The following is a 13,541-nucleotide window of genomic DNA, read 5'->3' on the forward strand; positions in this document are numbered from 1 at the left end:
AGAGGGCGAGTGCTCTAACACGAACGGCAGCTTCTCGTGCGACTGCAAGGCTGGCTTTGCACCGGGGCCCAGCGAGGTTTGCGAAGGTACATAAAAAATTACGCTGTAACGGTTATGGAATTTTCATAGGAGCCGCGTTCTGCGAAAACTGGGATTAATTCATGTGCGTAAGGCGTCGTGTCAAATTCGCATTTGAAGTTCTTACAGGCAAATCAGAAATGACACTTCCCGCTTGTATGATATTTTCCTTAAGAAGATGTGAAAGTCCAGTTTAGTCGTTAAATGCCGTTCCGAATTAGCCTTTGCACAGCACATGCTTGTCTTGAATGACTCTTTATGCACATGCATTAAGCCAAGTATTCAAGAACAAGGCTTATATAAAACGAAGCTTAAATTTGAATTCTGTAAACGTGGTTACCTTTTCATCGCCAGTAGTTTTAACTTTATATTCACACTTCTGCATGTTCATGAATTCGGAGATGGTTTTTAAATACTTCGAAAATAGACGGGTCAGATATGGACAGCATTTTTTTAGCTCACCTGATTGCTCTTTTTCCGTCGTCCGTCCGTCCACATTTGTTCGTAAACACTCTAGAAGCCACATTTATTGTCCGATCTTCATGAAACTTGGTCAGAAGCTTCGTCCCAATAAAATCTCTGTCGAATTCGAAACTGGGTCGTGCCGGGTCAAAAACTAGGTCACTAGGTAAAAAAAGGAAAAAACTTGTAAACACTGTAGAAGTCACATTTCATGCCCAATCTTCATGTAACTTTGTAAATGTTTTGTCTTAATGATATGTTGGTTGAGTTCAAAAGTGGTTCCGGTCCGTTGAAAAACATGGCCGCCAGTGGGCGGGGCAGTTTTCCTTATTTGGCTATAGAGAAACCTTGTAAACACTCTAGAAGTCACAATTTTTGCCCAATCATCATGAAAGTCGGTCAAAACATTGGTTTTATTAATTTCTCGGACGAGTTCGAAAATGGTCCAGATCGGTGAAAAAACATGGCCGCTAGTGGGCGGGGCATTTTTTCTCTATATGTATATAGTGAAAACATGTGGAGACTCTAGAAGTCACATTTTCGGCCCAATTTTCATGACATTTGGTCAGAACATTTGTTTCCTTGATATGAGAGTTGAGTTCGAAAATGGTTCCGGTCCGTTGAAAAACATGGTTGCCAGGGGGACAGGCAGTTTTCCTTATATTTATATAGAAAAAAGACTTGTAAACAATCATGAATTAAGGTCATGTAACATGCGAGACAACTCTTCTAAATATTACATTTAAGTTTACAGTAGGTACTCCCCTTTGACTATTAATGTTTTCATAATAATACATGAAACTTGGTCAGAACGACTCAGAAGCTTTGTCCCAATTATATCTCGGTCGAGTTCGACACTGGGTCATGCCGGGTAAAAAACTAGGTCACTAGAACAAAAAAAAACAACCTTGTAAACACTGTAGAAGTCACATTTCATGCCCAATCTTCATGAAACTTTGTCAAAATGTTTGTCTTAATGATATGTTGGTTGAGTTCAAAAGTGGTTCTGGTCTGTTGAAAAACATGGCCGCCAGTGGGCGGGGCAGTTTTCCTTATTTGGCTATAGAGATACCTTGTAAACACTCTAGAGGCCACATTTTTGTCCGATCTTCATGAAACTTGGTCAGAAGATTTGTCCCAATGATATTTCGATGGAGTTGGAAACTGGGTCATGCTGGGTCAAAAACTAGGTCACTAGAACAAAACAAAGAAAAACATTGTAAACACTGTAGAAGTCATATTTCATGCCCAATCTTCATGTAACTTTGTCAAAATGTTTGTTTTAATGATATGTTGGTTGAGTTCAAAAGTGGTTCTGGTCCGTTGAAAAACATGACCGCCAGTGGGCGGGGCAGCTTTCCTCATTTGGCTACAGAGAAACCTTGTAAACACAGTAGAAGTCACAATTTTTGCCCAATCATCATGAAAGTTGGACAAAACATTGGTTTTATTGATATCTCGGACGAGTTCGAAAATGGTCCAGATCGGTGAAAAAGATGGCCGCCAGTGGGCGGGGCATTTTTTCTCTATATGTATATAGTGAAAACATGTGAACACTCTAGAAGTCACATTTTTGGTCAAATTTTCATGAAACTTGGTCAGAACATTTGTTTCCTTGAAACGAGAGTTGAGTTAAACAATGGTTCCGGTCAGTTAAATAACATGGCTGCCGGGGGGGGGGGGGGGGGCGGCTTTCTTATATATATAGTAAAAAAAGCTTGTGAACACTCCAGAATTCACATTTTTTGCCCAATCATCATGAAACTTGGTGAAATGATTGGTTTTATATATACCTCAGATGAGTTCGCAAATGGTCCCGATCGGTCAAAAACATGGCCGCCAGGGGGGATGGGGCAGTTTTCCTTATGTGACTAGAGAGAAACCCTTGGGATCGAACACTATAGAAGTCTCATTTTTTGCGTAATCATCATGAAACCTAGCCAATACATTGGTTTTATTGATTTCTCGGACAAGTTGGAAAATGGCTCAGATCGGTGAAACACACTTTTTAGCTGAGGTTTAAGAATTGGTCTTTGTCGGCCGTCCGTTCGTCCACATTTGGTTTGTAAACACTCTAGCATTCACACTTCTCAAGCATTTTTTATGAAAGTTGCTGAAAGATCTCAGTCAAGTTTGATAATTAGCAAATTCACATAATTAATGCCATAATTATTGCCCTTAGATTGTCCAAATTTGCATTATATAATACAAAATTCTTGTAAACACTCTAGAGGTCACAATTTTGTTTCAGATTTTATGAATATTGGTCAAAATATTTATTTTTGTAAGCAAAGTTTGATGTTTGGTAAGAGGGGTCAACTTAAAATATAGGTCACAAGGTAAAATCTTATAAAAACAAAAACACTCCATACGCCAGAGTTTTGGTTCAATAATGATGAGACTTAACCAGGATGTTTGTCTTGACAATATCTAGGTCAAGTTTGACGTTTGGTCAATATTAAATGAACCGACTCCTCTTGGGTGAGGGAACTAGGGCCATCTTGGCCCTCTTGTTTTATTTTAAAAGTAAACATATTGTTTGATGTTTTTTTAAGTGCTTTTAAAAATGCTCAGATGGTTGTCTACATGAAATATTAACATGTGCCTGATATTTCTCCTTCGTGATTTTACATGAACGTAATTTTAAACAGTAATACAACACCCTCAAACATAACAATACAGAATTGTAACACCGAAAGACTCATATAAACTAAACTCTTGCGTATCTTTCAAATTCATGACCGTACCTGTATTGTTTTGCTTCATGAATGCAATCCCATGTTTTCCAGACATAGACGAATGCGTGACTCAGGCCAACAAGTGCGCGTTCCGTTGCGCCAACACGGTGGGCTCGTTCAAGTGCGTGTGTCCCATGGGCTACCAAGTAGCCGCCGACGGCATACACTGCGAAGGTATACGTTATTGGCTCAAATCAGACACACATTGTTTTTGTTTACCATCTGTCGTCATATGCTGATTAAGTCTTGACATTTTAGGGTTAGTTTCAGTAATATTAATGGTAGCATTTGTCTGGCGTTGAATGTATTGAAATGGCGTTATCATAAGTGGTTTCTATTTATTGCGGTCTTTATAAGATGGTTATTTTATGATATTGCTTATTGATAAATGCTAGCTTGCAATTGCTGGGATGACGTATAAATGTCTCTGATTATATGTTTTATTTCCAAGCCCCCATTTCTCTGCAAGTGTGTAGTTCGCCTGAAGCAATTTATTACTTGATGAGGTTAAAACAACTGTGTACATTTGCCTAACATTAACCGAGTATTCATATTTGTCAGATAAATAGTGAACTGTGAGTCCAACAGCAAGTATTGTTTAAGATATAATGACCCTCGTTCTTGTGAAACTTAGTTTAATGCATGTGCGTTAAATGTAATCCCATTTCAGCCTGTGCAGTTTGCATAGGCTGAAAAGGGAAAACACTTTCCGCCTAAGTTGTAATTTCGTTTTAAAGTGACTTTCTTTAAACGAAAAATATCATAAGAGCGGAAAGTGTCATCCTAAATTAGACCGTGCGGAATGCACAGGCTAATCTGAGACGACACTGTACGCACATGCATTAGACCCATTTTTCCCAGGACGCGGCTCATATAATGACCGCTATTTCAGACGTGGACGAATGTCTGACTTCCACTCACGGCTGTCCGTACGCGTGTAAAAATCTCGTTGGTTCGTTCATGTGCATCTGTCCTGAGGGCTACAGGGAGGCGGGCCGGGACAGGTGTATAGGTGAGTCAGTCTCATATACAACTTCTGAACATCACACACTTAAAGATCAAAGAAATGGGTCAGATTGATCGTCGGTTCGGGTCACCTTACGTGTACATGCTGCATTGGGAACATATATCTGACTGTGTGGATCAATAAAAATTACTTCGACTGCAATAAAATGTCGGGCATTTTTAGCTTCTTATTGCTGATTTCTGTCCCTTATGTCGTCTGTCTGGCAAACATTCTGAGTCCACTTTTTCTACGAACAAAGTGTTATCATTTCTTTATGGCTACATTTAGATCTCGTATTATATATCCATATTGGAACACACGTTCGTCATTGTTATTCATGTGCCTTAAAATTCATTTGTAGTTTGTGTATGAGTATTTTTCATTACATGTAATAATTTTCATTTCTTCACGCAAGGAAGGTTCTTATCGTAAAGTAATATATATTTATAAACCAGAAATTTAAAACATTCTCTCGACTTGATTAAATTGTGATTACTTCATCAAATCCAAAACCTCTCCTACTAATCTTGCAGATATCGATGAATGTCTGAGGTTTGCGGTCCCGGCCGGTGTCAGAACTTGCAGGGGAGCTTCCGGTGTGACTGCCCACCGGGTTACACTCGGTCAACGGACGGCAAGAGCTGCATCGGTATGGCTGTTCTGGATACAAGAATGGGACTCAAAAGCTTTCTTTCTCATCTTTTTACAGACACTGTGTCTATAATAAAATGTTTGTCAAGTCGTCTAGTTGCCTATTTACACGCTCATCAAATGTTAAGTGTATGACCGAATTAGATACATCACGTTGTAACTATAAAGGGTAATGTGTCATCGAATGTGTCATAATATGAATATCTTATGTGTGTCTATTCTTGCAATTCCATATTTATAGTTTTGTTATACATGCACAATGTTTTGCAGACCAGCGCGAGGACTACTGTTACACGGAGCTCGTCTCTCGACGCTGCGTCACCACTTCCGATGTAAAGGTGACCACACAAGCGCAGTGCTGCTGTACCGGAGGCGCCGCCTGGGGACGCAGATGCGAGATCTGTCCCAGGAAAGGAACAGGTATGCCAAAAATCGATGGCGACATTCATTTAAAAAAGCTCATGAATCCCCTGTCACGTGGCATATAGCAGTCGCACTTTCCGTCTGTGCGTCCGTCCACCTGTCTGTTCGTCCGACATTCCATTTTCCGGACTTTTTTCTAAAACGATTTAAGATATAGACCTGATGTTTGATGCATGTTTGTGAGTCTGCCTACATTACTTACACATTAAATGTAAGTTCGTTCCGGTCCATTGATTTTTTGCAAAGTTACATGCTTTGGAATAAGACATTTTCCTTATAATAACCGTTCTCCGGTTGTTTTTTACTGAACGAATTCAGATATTTAGCTAATTTTTGGTATGTGCGTCTACCCAGATGACTAAAAGATGAAGTGTGAGTTACGTTCCGGTCTATTTATTTTTGGCGGAGTTATGGGCCTTGGACTTCGAAATTGTCTGTTTTCCGGAGTTCTTACAGATATGTTGCTTATTTTTGGTATGTGAGTCTACCTACATGACCTACAGATGAATCGTGACTTTCGTTTCGGTCCAATGATTTGTGTCGAAGCTATGGACGGACTTAGAAATTTTCTATATAATAACCATTTTCTAGAGGTTTTTTTTCGCAACGCTTTCAGATATTTTCGGTATGTGAGTATATGACTAAAAGATGAAGTATGAGTAACGTTCCGGTCAATTGATTTTTTGCGAAATTATGGGCCTTGGGCTTAACGATTTTCTCTAAAAAAGCTTCGATGCGGCTTCAAAGCGCAGTTCGGGGCATTGTGTTTCACAATCGCAGGTCTTGTTAATTTATTTTTTTCAATTTATACAAATTCAATAAATTCGTGAGTTATATTTATAGATACAATTATATAGACATTATTTATACCATCTGTTCATAATATTATGACATTATATAACAAATAACATATACTTAAATAAATATCGCTCTAGCTATTTTCTTCATTGACAATGTTTCTAATATTATGGTTTCCGTTTCAGACGCTTATAGCCGTCTATGTCCCGCTGGTGGAGGATATGATATACATGGAAATGGTAGGTAGATAATTTTGAACTCCGTTTACTTTGTAAATGTCTCTTTAAGTTTATCCGATTGTTTTGCAATTGCCGTCAGCGTTGACAATAATTTAATCAATCTACATAATTGCTAATCGACTCCGCGGGGCTTAAGAATGTCACGCCAAATCTACGTTCATAGACGTATTTAACATACACATAATGAAGCATTTCTATCACACATAATAAGCGGTACATAATTTGATTGTGAAATTCAATTTTTTAGTCCTGTAATCATTTTTTGAGGTTTATGTTTCAGATATTGATGAATGCAGGTTGCACTCGAATCTCTGTGAGAACGGTCGCTGCATGAACACTATGGGGTCCTACCGTTGTCTGTGCAACAACGGTTACAAACCCGACACTACCGGTACCCAGTGCATTGGTGAGTACGTCCATGAAATACGCAAAACAAATTCATGAGCTGCGGTCTGGGAAAATGGGGTTGAATGCATTTGCTTGAGGTGTCGTCGGAGTGCAGCCCACACAGGCTAATCAGAGACGACACGTGTATTTTTCGTTTAAAGGAAGTCTCATCTAAGCAAAAATCAGGAACATACAAAACCCTGGTTTTCCTGAGCATTGCTCATATAAGGAGTGCGTTGTTTTGCTGCGATTGCATTTAGATGAGATTTTGGTCAAATTGGGGATTGTTTGTTACAAAGACGAATGGACAATTTGGTCAATTGGATTATATTTGGGTCAATTTTAAATGTGTTTTTTCATCTCTCAATTGATATTCAATCAGAGTGTGGATTAATATGATTTCAAATTGGTTACGTGTACAATTATTTAATTATAAACAATGATTTAATACACAATTAAATTATAGTTATGTTAATGGATCATGATGGATTTGGGTGATTTTGTTTAGAAATGTATGCTGTCTGATTCAAATGCAGGTTTCGTACATTATCTGTTGATGAAAATAATGCCATTCAAAAATCAATTAGTTGATATCTTATTTTATTGTTGAGCAAACGTTATATTGCCTGATGCAAAAGTGAGTGAGTTATTTGGTAATCCATGATGTTGTAGCATGCCCGATATTGAATTTTCAGACATAGACGAATGTACAGAAACCCAGTCGCCATGTGTGGGCACCTGTCAGAATCTCGTGGGATCCTTCAAGTGCATCTGTGGCCAGGGATACGTCCTCAATATGGACGGGCGCACGTGCAGAGGTGGTGAAAATGAAACCATATACAAATAAGCCGCGATCTGGGAAAACGGGGTTTAATGCATGTTTTTAAAGTGTTGTCCCAGATTAGCCTGTGCAGTCCGCATAGACTGTTCAGGGACGACCATTTCCGCTTTTATTGAAATTTTTGTTTAAAGGACGTCTCTTCTTAGCGAATATCCAGATCAGACTGAAAGTGTCGTCCCTGATTGGCCTGTGCGGACTGCAGAGGCTAACCTGGGTCGACAATTTACGCGCATGCATTTAACACCATTTTTCCATAGCGAGACTCAATTAAATTTTATATGGAGGTCATGTTTGATGCCAGTTAGTTTTTGTTGCTTATGTATTTCGTTGGTCGCCAAGTTTAATAATATTGTTGATAATGTCCATATTTAAGATACAAAAAGGATTAACACAATATTAGGACTTATCAAAACATTATAATTGCATCAATACAATCATAAATGTATTTCAAACAGCATTGTTGCTTTGTCTGTGGTTGTCTAATCATAATCAAGAATACGTAGCTGGATACGTACATAAACTGAAAATGCACAATGTTAGATGTTATGTGTATTAAAAAACATTGTTTTCCAGATATTGACGAATGTGCGACCGGCCAACACAACTGTCCGCAAAGCTGCGTCAACACAATCGGAAGTTTCGAGTGCGGCTGTGCAGTAGGATATACGAGATCCGGTGACAGACAATGTGTTGGTTAGTGACTAAGAAAGGAAAAACTATAAGTCCACATTGATGAAAGTCGAATACAGATGAACTTCGTAATCTCGTACTCAGTTAAGTCGAATGCCCTGTTATGTCAAATGCCCGGTTAAGTCGAATTCTCTTTTATTTCGAATGCCCGATTAAGTCGAATGCCCTGTTATGTCGAATGCCCGGTTAAGTTGAATTCCCTGTTATGTCGAATGACCGCTTAAGTCGAATGTCCAGTTAAAGAATGGTATAAAACAGTAATATTCCTTTTTTGTTTAACATGTCGTTGTTTTTAAGCTGATATGTACATTAAATAATATGTTTAAATTTACAATTGTAACAATGCTACTCAAATAGCTTTTTAAAACATAATAATTTTAGTTTGTAATAATAAGGTATCTTAAGAATTATTAACTAGTAACAGGTAATTGAAGATCAGTTTCTCAAATTTTTTGTTCAAATATGTTGAAATACGGTTATGCCGAAGTCGCTCTTGCATTCCCGATGACTTCGAGCGTTTCTTCAGATATCAACGAGTGCCTGATGGAAACTAATTTGTGCACGCCCAATGGTCAGTGTAAAAACACACCTGGTGGTTATGAGTGCGTGTGTAACCGGGGCTACAAGCTCGATCCCACCGGGAAGAAATGTATAGGTATGTAACTGGGGCTACAAGTTAGATCCCACCGGGAAGAAATGTATAGGTATGTAACCGGATCTACACGCGTGATCACACTAGGAAGAAATATTTAGTTATGTAACCTGGGTTACAAGCTTGATGCCACAGGGAAGAAATGTATATGTTTGTAACTGGGGTTGCGAGCTTGATCCACGTGGGGAGAAATGTTTAGGTATGTAACCAGGGTTACAAGCTTGATCCCACTGGGAAGAACTGTATGGGTATGTAACCGGGGTTACAACCTTGATCCTACTTGGAAGAAATGTATAGGTATGCAACCAAGGTTACAAGGTTGATCCCACTAGGTAGAAATGTTTAGGTATGTAACCGGGGTTACAAGATTGATCCTAGTGGGGAGATATGTTTAGGTATGTAACCGGGGTTACAAGCTTGGTCCCACTGGGAAAAAATGAATAGGTACGCAACTGGGGTTAAAAGCTCGGTCCTACTGGGAAGAAATGTATAGTTATGTAACCGGGGTAACAAGCTTGATCCTACTGGGAAGAAATGTATAGGTATGTAACCGGAGTTACAAGCTTGGTCCTACTGGGTAGAAATGTGTAGGTATGTAACCGGGGTTACAAGCTTGGTCCCACTGGGAAGAAATGTATAGGTATGTATCTGGGGTTACATGATTGGTCCCACTGGGTAGAAATGTGTAGGTATGTAACTGGGGTTACAAGCTTGGTCCCACTGTGAAGAAATGTATATGTTTGTAACCGGGGTTACAAGATTGGTCCCACTGGGTAGAAATGTGTAGGTATGTAACTGGGGTTACAAGCTTGGTCCCACTGGGAAGAAATGTATAGCTACATAACCAGGGCAACAAGCTGAAACATCTTGGGAAGCATTAATAAAATCGTAACAGGGACACCAAGCTGTGTCCGACTGAAGGAAATGTACAGATTTATAACCAAGGGTTCAAGCCAGATTCGATAAGGAACACATATATATGTTGAATCAATTGACAATAAATACACACGTGAGTAACAAAATATACAAATTTACACGAGTACACGTTTGATTCCATTCAGAAAAAACGTATAGCTGTGTTACCACGGCCTAACGGCTGATCCCATTTCGTTTTCGATGTTGTTACCAGTTACCGATAGAAACGAAATAAATAGTTATGAATCATTTGCCTAGCATTTGCAAATTCTAACGACATTGCCATCCGAAAACTATAGATGGGTATAACATAGCATCACCAACGCATTTCTAAAAAAGTCAAAATTAATTGCGCTGCTTCGTTATATAATGTAGCAAAAAAAACAACGCAATGTCTACAAAAGTGAACAGATAAGCCTAGTCCATGTCCAAGACTCGTTGAAATACTTTTATCCCTACTTGTTTTCAGACGTAGACGAATGCGCCGACGGCCAATGCGAGAACCTGTGTGAGAATAGTTTTGGAGGCTTCTTATGTGGGTGTCCCGAGGGTTACACGGAATACAGAGGCCAGTGTTTAGGTAGGATAGGGGCCTGCTTAAATATTCTTCGTAGAAAAACGTTCACGTGTACGTCGGATGGTTAATTGCCGTATAATATACATGTATTTCAAAAATCTGTATCGTGCGATCGGGTACGGTGGTTCCGCGGGGGGTGGAGGGGGCGGGGGGAGGAAGGACTTCGATTAAGAAGTCAGTAGACATACAGATGTAGTATTCACTCTGACTGTATCATTGTTGCAGTTATTGACGTGTGTACCGGAAGCCCCTGCGTGTTCGAATGTGTCCCGGCTGGTCAGATGTACACCTGCGGATGTCCCCCGGGCTACCAGATGATTGGCGAAGGGTACAGTAGGATCTCATATCTATAACACGCTCTCGCTTGTTTATAATTAGACATATTACAGCGTTGCTACTATAAGTGTATTAACATCAAATTAATTTTGTTTGCTGTTTGGTCTACAAAATACTTAAGTGAACATCTTGTGTGCATCCACTATTTTCACGCACACATCGTTATCAATATTTTGATGACATGTGTTTTGTTTTTGTTTTATAATAATTATTAATTCATTGAATATATTGTAAGGTTTAACGTTTCACAGAAGCGTACTTGCTGACACACTCACGATAATCGAATACTAAATACATAATTTGAGTGTTGTGGAGTCGTTAGTATGTGAAATCTATTAAAAAGATTAGGGGATGGATTTAAATTCTATTATTATGTACAAAAATATGGTCGATGAATAAAAGATCTGTCAGGTTAGAGATGCATCTACTGAAAATTATCAAACAAAATAGGTGAAAGACAAATCGCAAACATGTTTCATCCACAAAACAAAAATAGCTCTAACGCTTACAGCCTCTGAAGACTGAAATATAACAACATTGAAAATATATACGAGAAAACGTGCACCCACACAACATAAGCAAACTGTTGTATTATTTAAGATAGCAAACTATTGCATTACATAAACTAAAGAAACATGTGTATATTTTGCTGGGCATGTCCCTTTAAAAGATATTTTCACTTACATAAACTATAAAGCCATGTTTATCACCCCATAGGCACTGCATACAGACCATCTCGCCCTCTGAGTACAAGAACATGTTCCCGCCCGGCGTGAACCTGCCTCACGAGTCGTCCCTGGGGACCGGGGAGCTACCCCCGGGCGAGGGCTGCTACTCGTGTAACATCGGGGACGCCCGATTGGAAGTGCCATTGTCGAAAAGGACAAAAAGAGGTATGTGGTACCGATGAGAATTGAGCACTGTGTACTTGGATTCAACAACTGAAAATCTACTGTTAATACATACACACATACGCTTAAAGTGATATTATGGTCATTTTTCACTGTTGAATTGAGCTAAAAAGAATGAACAGGTCAAAATAATAAGTCAAAATGTGGTGACTGACCAATTATCTGCAACTCATATTGCTACCAGTTGTTTATAAAAATATACATTATTTTTGATATTTTACATGACTCACCCAGTCCTCTAAGCCGAAATGATCCGTAAAACAAAAATGTTTCTTTGTGTCGTATGAACGAATCTGCATGAAAACTACATTTAGACTCACATCGTACATCGAATCATTTCTGTCGTCAGTTGTCAAAACGAAAGTACGGTTGATATTCAAATGGATTATTTTTCTCTTTCCGGGATATTGTTTTAGTATGTTGATGCTGAATAAACAAATATAAGTGTATATGAAGTGAAAACACCAAAAATAAACAACGGTTGCGATAGACACGTATATACTGTTAGATGTCCATTATAAAACTTTAATACAAAAGTATTCTGTAAAGGAAACAAATTTTAAAACAAAAAACCCCATGATACAATCTAAAGTTACCGCCTTAAAAATCTTTACACATGATTGATCATTGTTATTTACCAAGGTGCACACATATTACGAGAACATATTTATAGATGGTGTTGTGAATAATCAGAATTAAATATTAAAGTGCTCCTCACAAGGAGCAGCGGTATACTTCAGACCAGTTATTTAAGATATTTCATTGACTTTTGATACATTATACATGATTGTTATATCAATTTAAAACAATCAAAAAATATCAAACATTGTAGGCTTGACTAGTAAGATGAAAATATGCTTCGTGCCAATAATATTCCACAAAACATGTATCTTAATGTTGCGAAAGGGTCTAGCTTGTTATGTTTTCCGACATAAGTTCTACATGTAAGATGAAAATTCGCTTCGGGCCAATAATAGTCCATATAAAAGGCATCTTAATGTTGCCAAAGGGTTTGGCTTGTTATGTTTTCCGATAGTGTTGAGTTATCTACAAAATATCACAGAGTTACTAGATTCAAACAAATCGCAGTTAAAGATCAATCCTAGATATACCTTTAAACACCTTTCAATATTAAAACATATTTGAATCACAGTTTATGTCTACTGAATGCTATAAATTAAACGAATGGATGAAATGCGTTAATGATGCATACATGCACATGTGCATTGTAGTTTGACCAAATGGAGAAACCTTACTCGTAGTATATGTATTCTTCATAAACGTCCATGATACTTTTTCAGGTATCGTGCAGAATGAAGTATCCTCCTCCCGTAAGTCTCTCATACGAAACAATGTCAACGAGGGGACAGTAGAAGATATTCATACACCCAATCTATTCCGTCCAAAACTACTGCGGGTAACAAAACGGGCTGCTGTTCGTCAAAGGGTAAGTGAGCCCCACTTAGGTAACTCAATCACAGCATTCACGATCAATCGGGACTCCTCGGACAATTCCGCCATAACGGCGACGGTGTGGTGTAGCCTACTGTCCGATGCGTTCAGATTGCATTCACGATATGTTACAATAATTAAATTCGTTGTATTCAAAGTTATTACAATGTTACATGCATTTTATGCTATATTAAATTGTTCCCTCATTAGTTTGACACGTGTTTTGATGTTGCTTTCTGATAAGACTTGGAATTGTTGTATGCATCATCTAGAATTATTTAATTGTTTGTGGTTCTCAAACCATCATCATGCACTAAGCAATGGTCTGTAACGGATATTATCCTTATAAAAAAATTACAATTACGATGCCATTACTAATTTCTAT

At 38.4% G+C, this 13,541-nt stretch overlaps 1 protein-coding gene across 1 annotated transcript in view; it reads left to right on the forward strand.

Moving 5' to 3' along the window:
- Window positions 1-13,541, forward strand: part of LOC127878814 (fibrillin-2-like) — a 107,687-nt gene that overhangs the window by 92,384 nt on the left and 1,762 nt on the right. The window contains exons 38-51 of the mRNA XM_052425341.1: window positions 1-86; window positions 3,330-3,452; window positions 4,171-4,290; window positions 4,818-4,933; window positions 5,211-5,355; window positions 6,342-6,395; window positions 6,676-6,801; window positions 7,478-7,600; window positions 8,197-8,316; window positions 8,840-8,968; window positions 10,350-10,508; window positions 10,683-10,785; window positions 11,511-11,686; window positions 13,006-13,151. The exon at window positions 1-86 is cut by the window's left edge and continues 34 nt beyond it. Coding sequence (XP_052281301.1) covers window positions 1-86; window positions 3,330-3,452; window positions 4,171-4,290; window positions 4,818-4,933; window positions 5,211-5,355; window positions 6,342-6,395; window positions 6,676-6,801; window positions 7,478-7,600; window positions 8,197-8,316; window positions 8,840-8,968; window positions 10,350-10,508; window positions 10,683-10,785; window positions 11,511-11,686; window positions 13,006-13,151 — 1,726 coding nt within the window. The remainder of the gene's footprint in view (window positions 87-3,329; window positions 3,453-4,170; window positions 4,291-4,817; window positions 4,934-5,210; window positions 5,356-6,341; window positions 6,396-6,675; window positions 6,802-7,477; window positions 7,601-8,196; window positions 8,317-8,839; window positions 8,969-10,349; window positions 10,509-10,682; window positions 10,786-11,510; window positions 11,687-13,005; window positions 13,152-13,541) is intronic.

This window comes from Dreissena polymorpha, chromosome 4, assembly GCF_020536995.1.
Source record: "Dreissena polymorpha isolate Duluth1 chromosome 4, UMN_Dpol_1.0, whole genome shotgun sequence".
In the NCBI taxonomy this organism is placed as follows: domain Eukaryota; kingdom Metazoa; phylum Mollusca; class Bivalvia; order Myida; family Dreissenidae; genus Dreissena; species Dreissena polymorpha.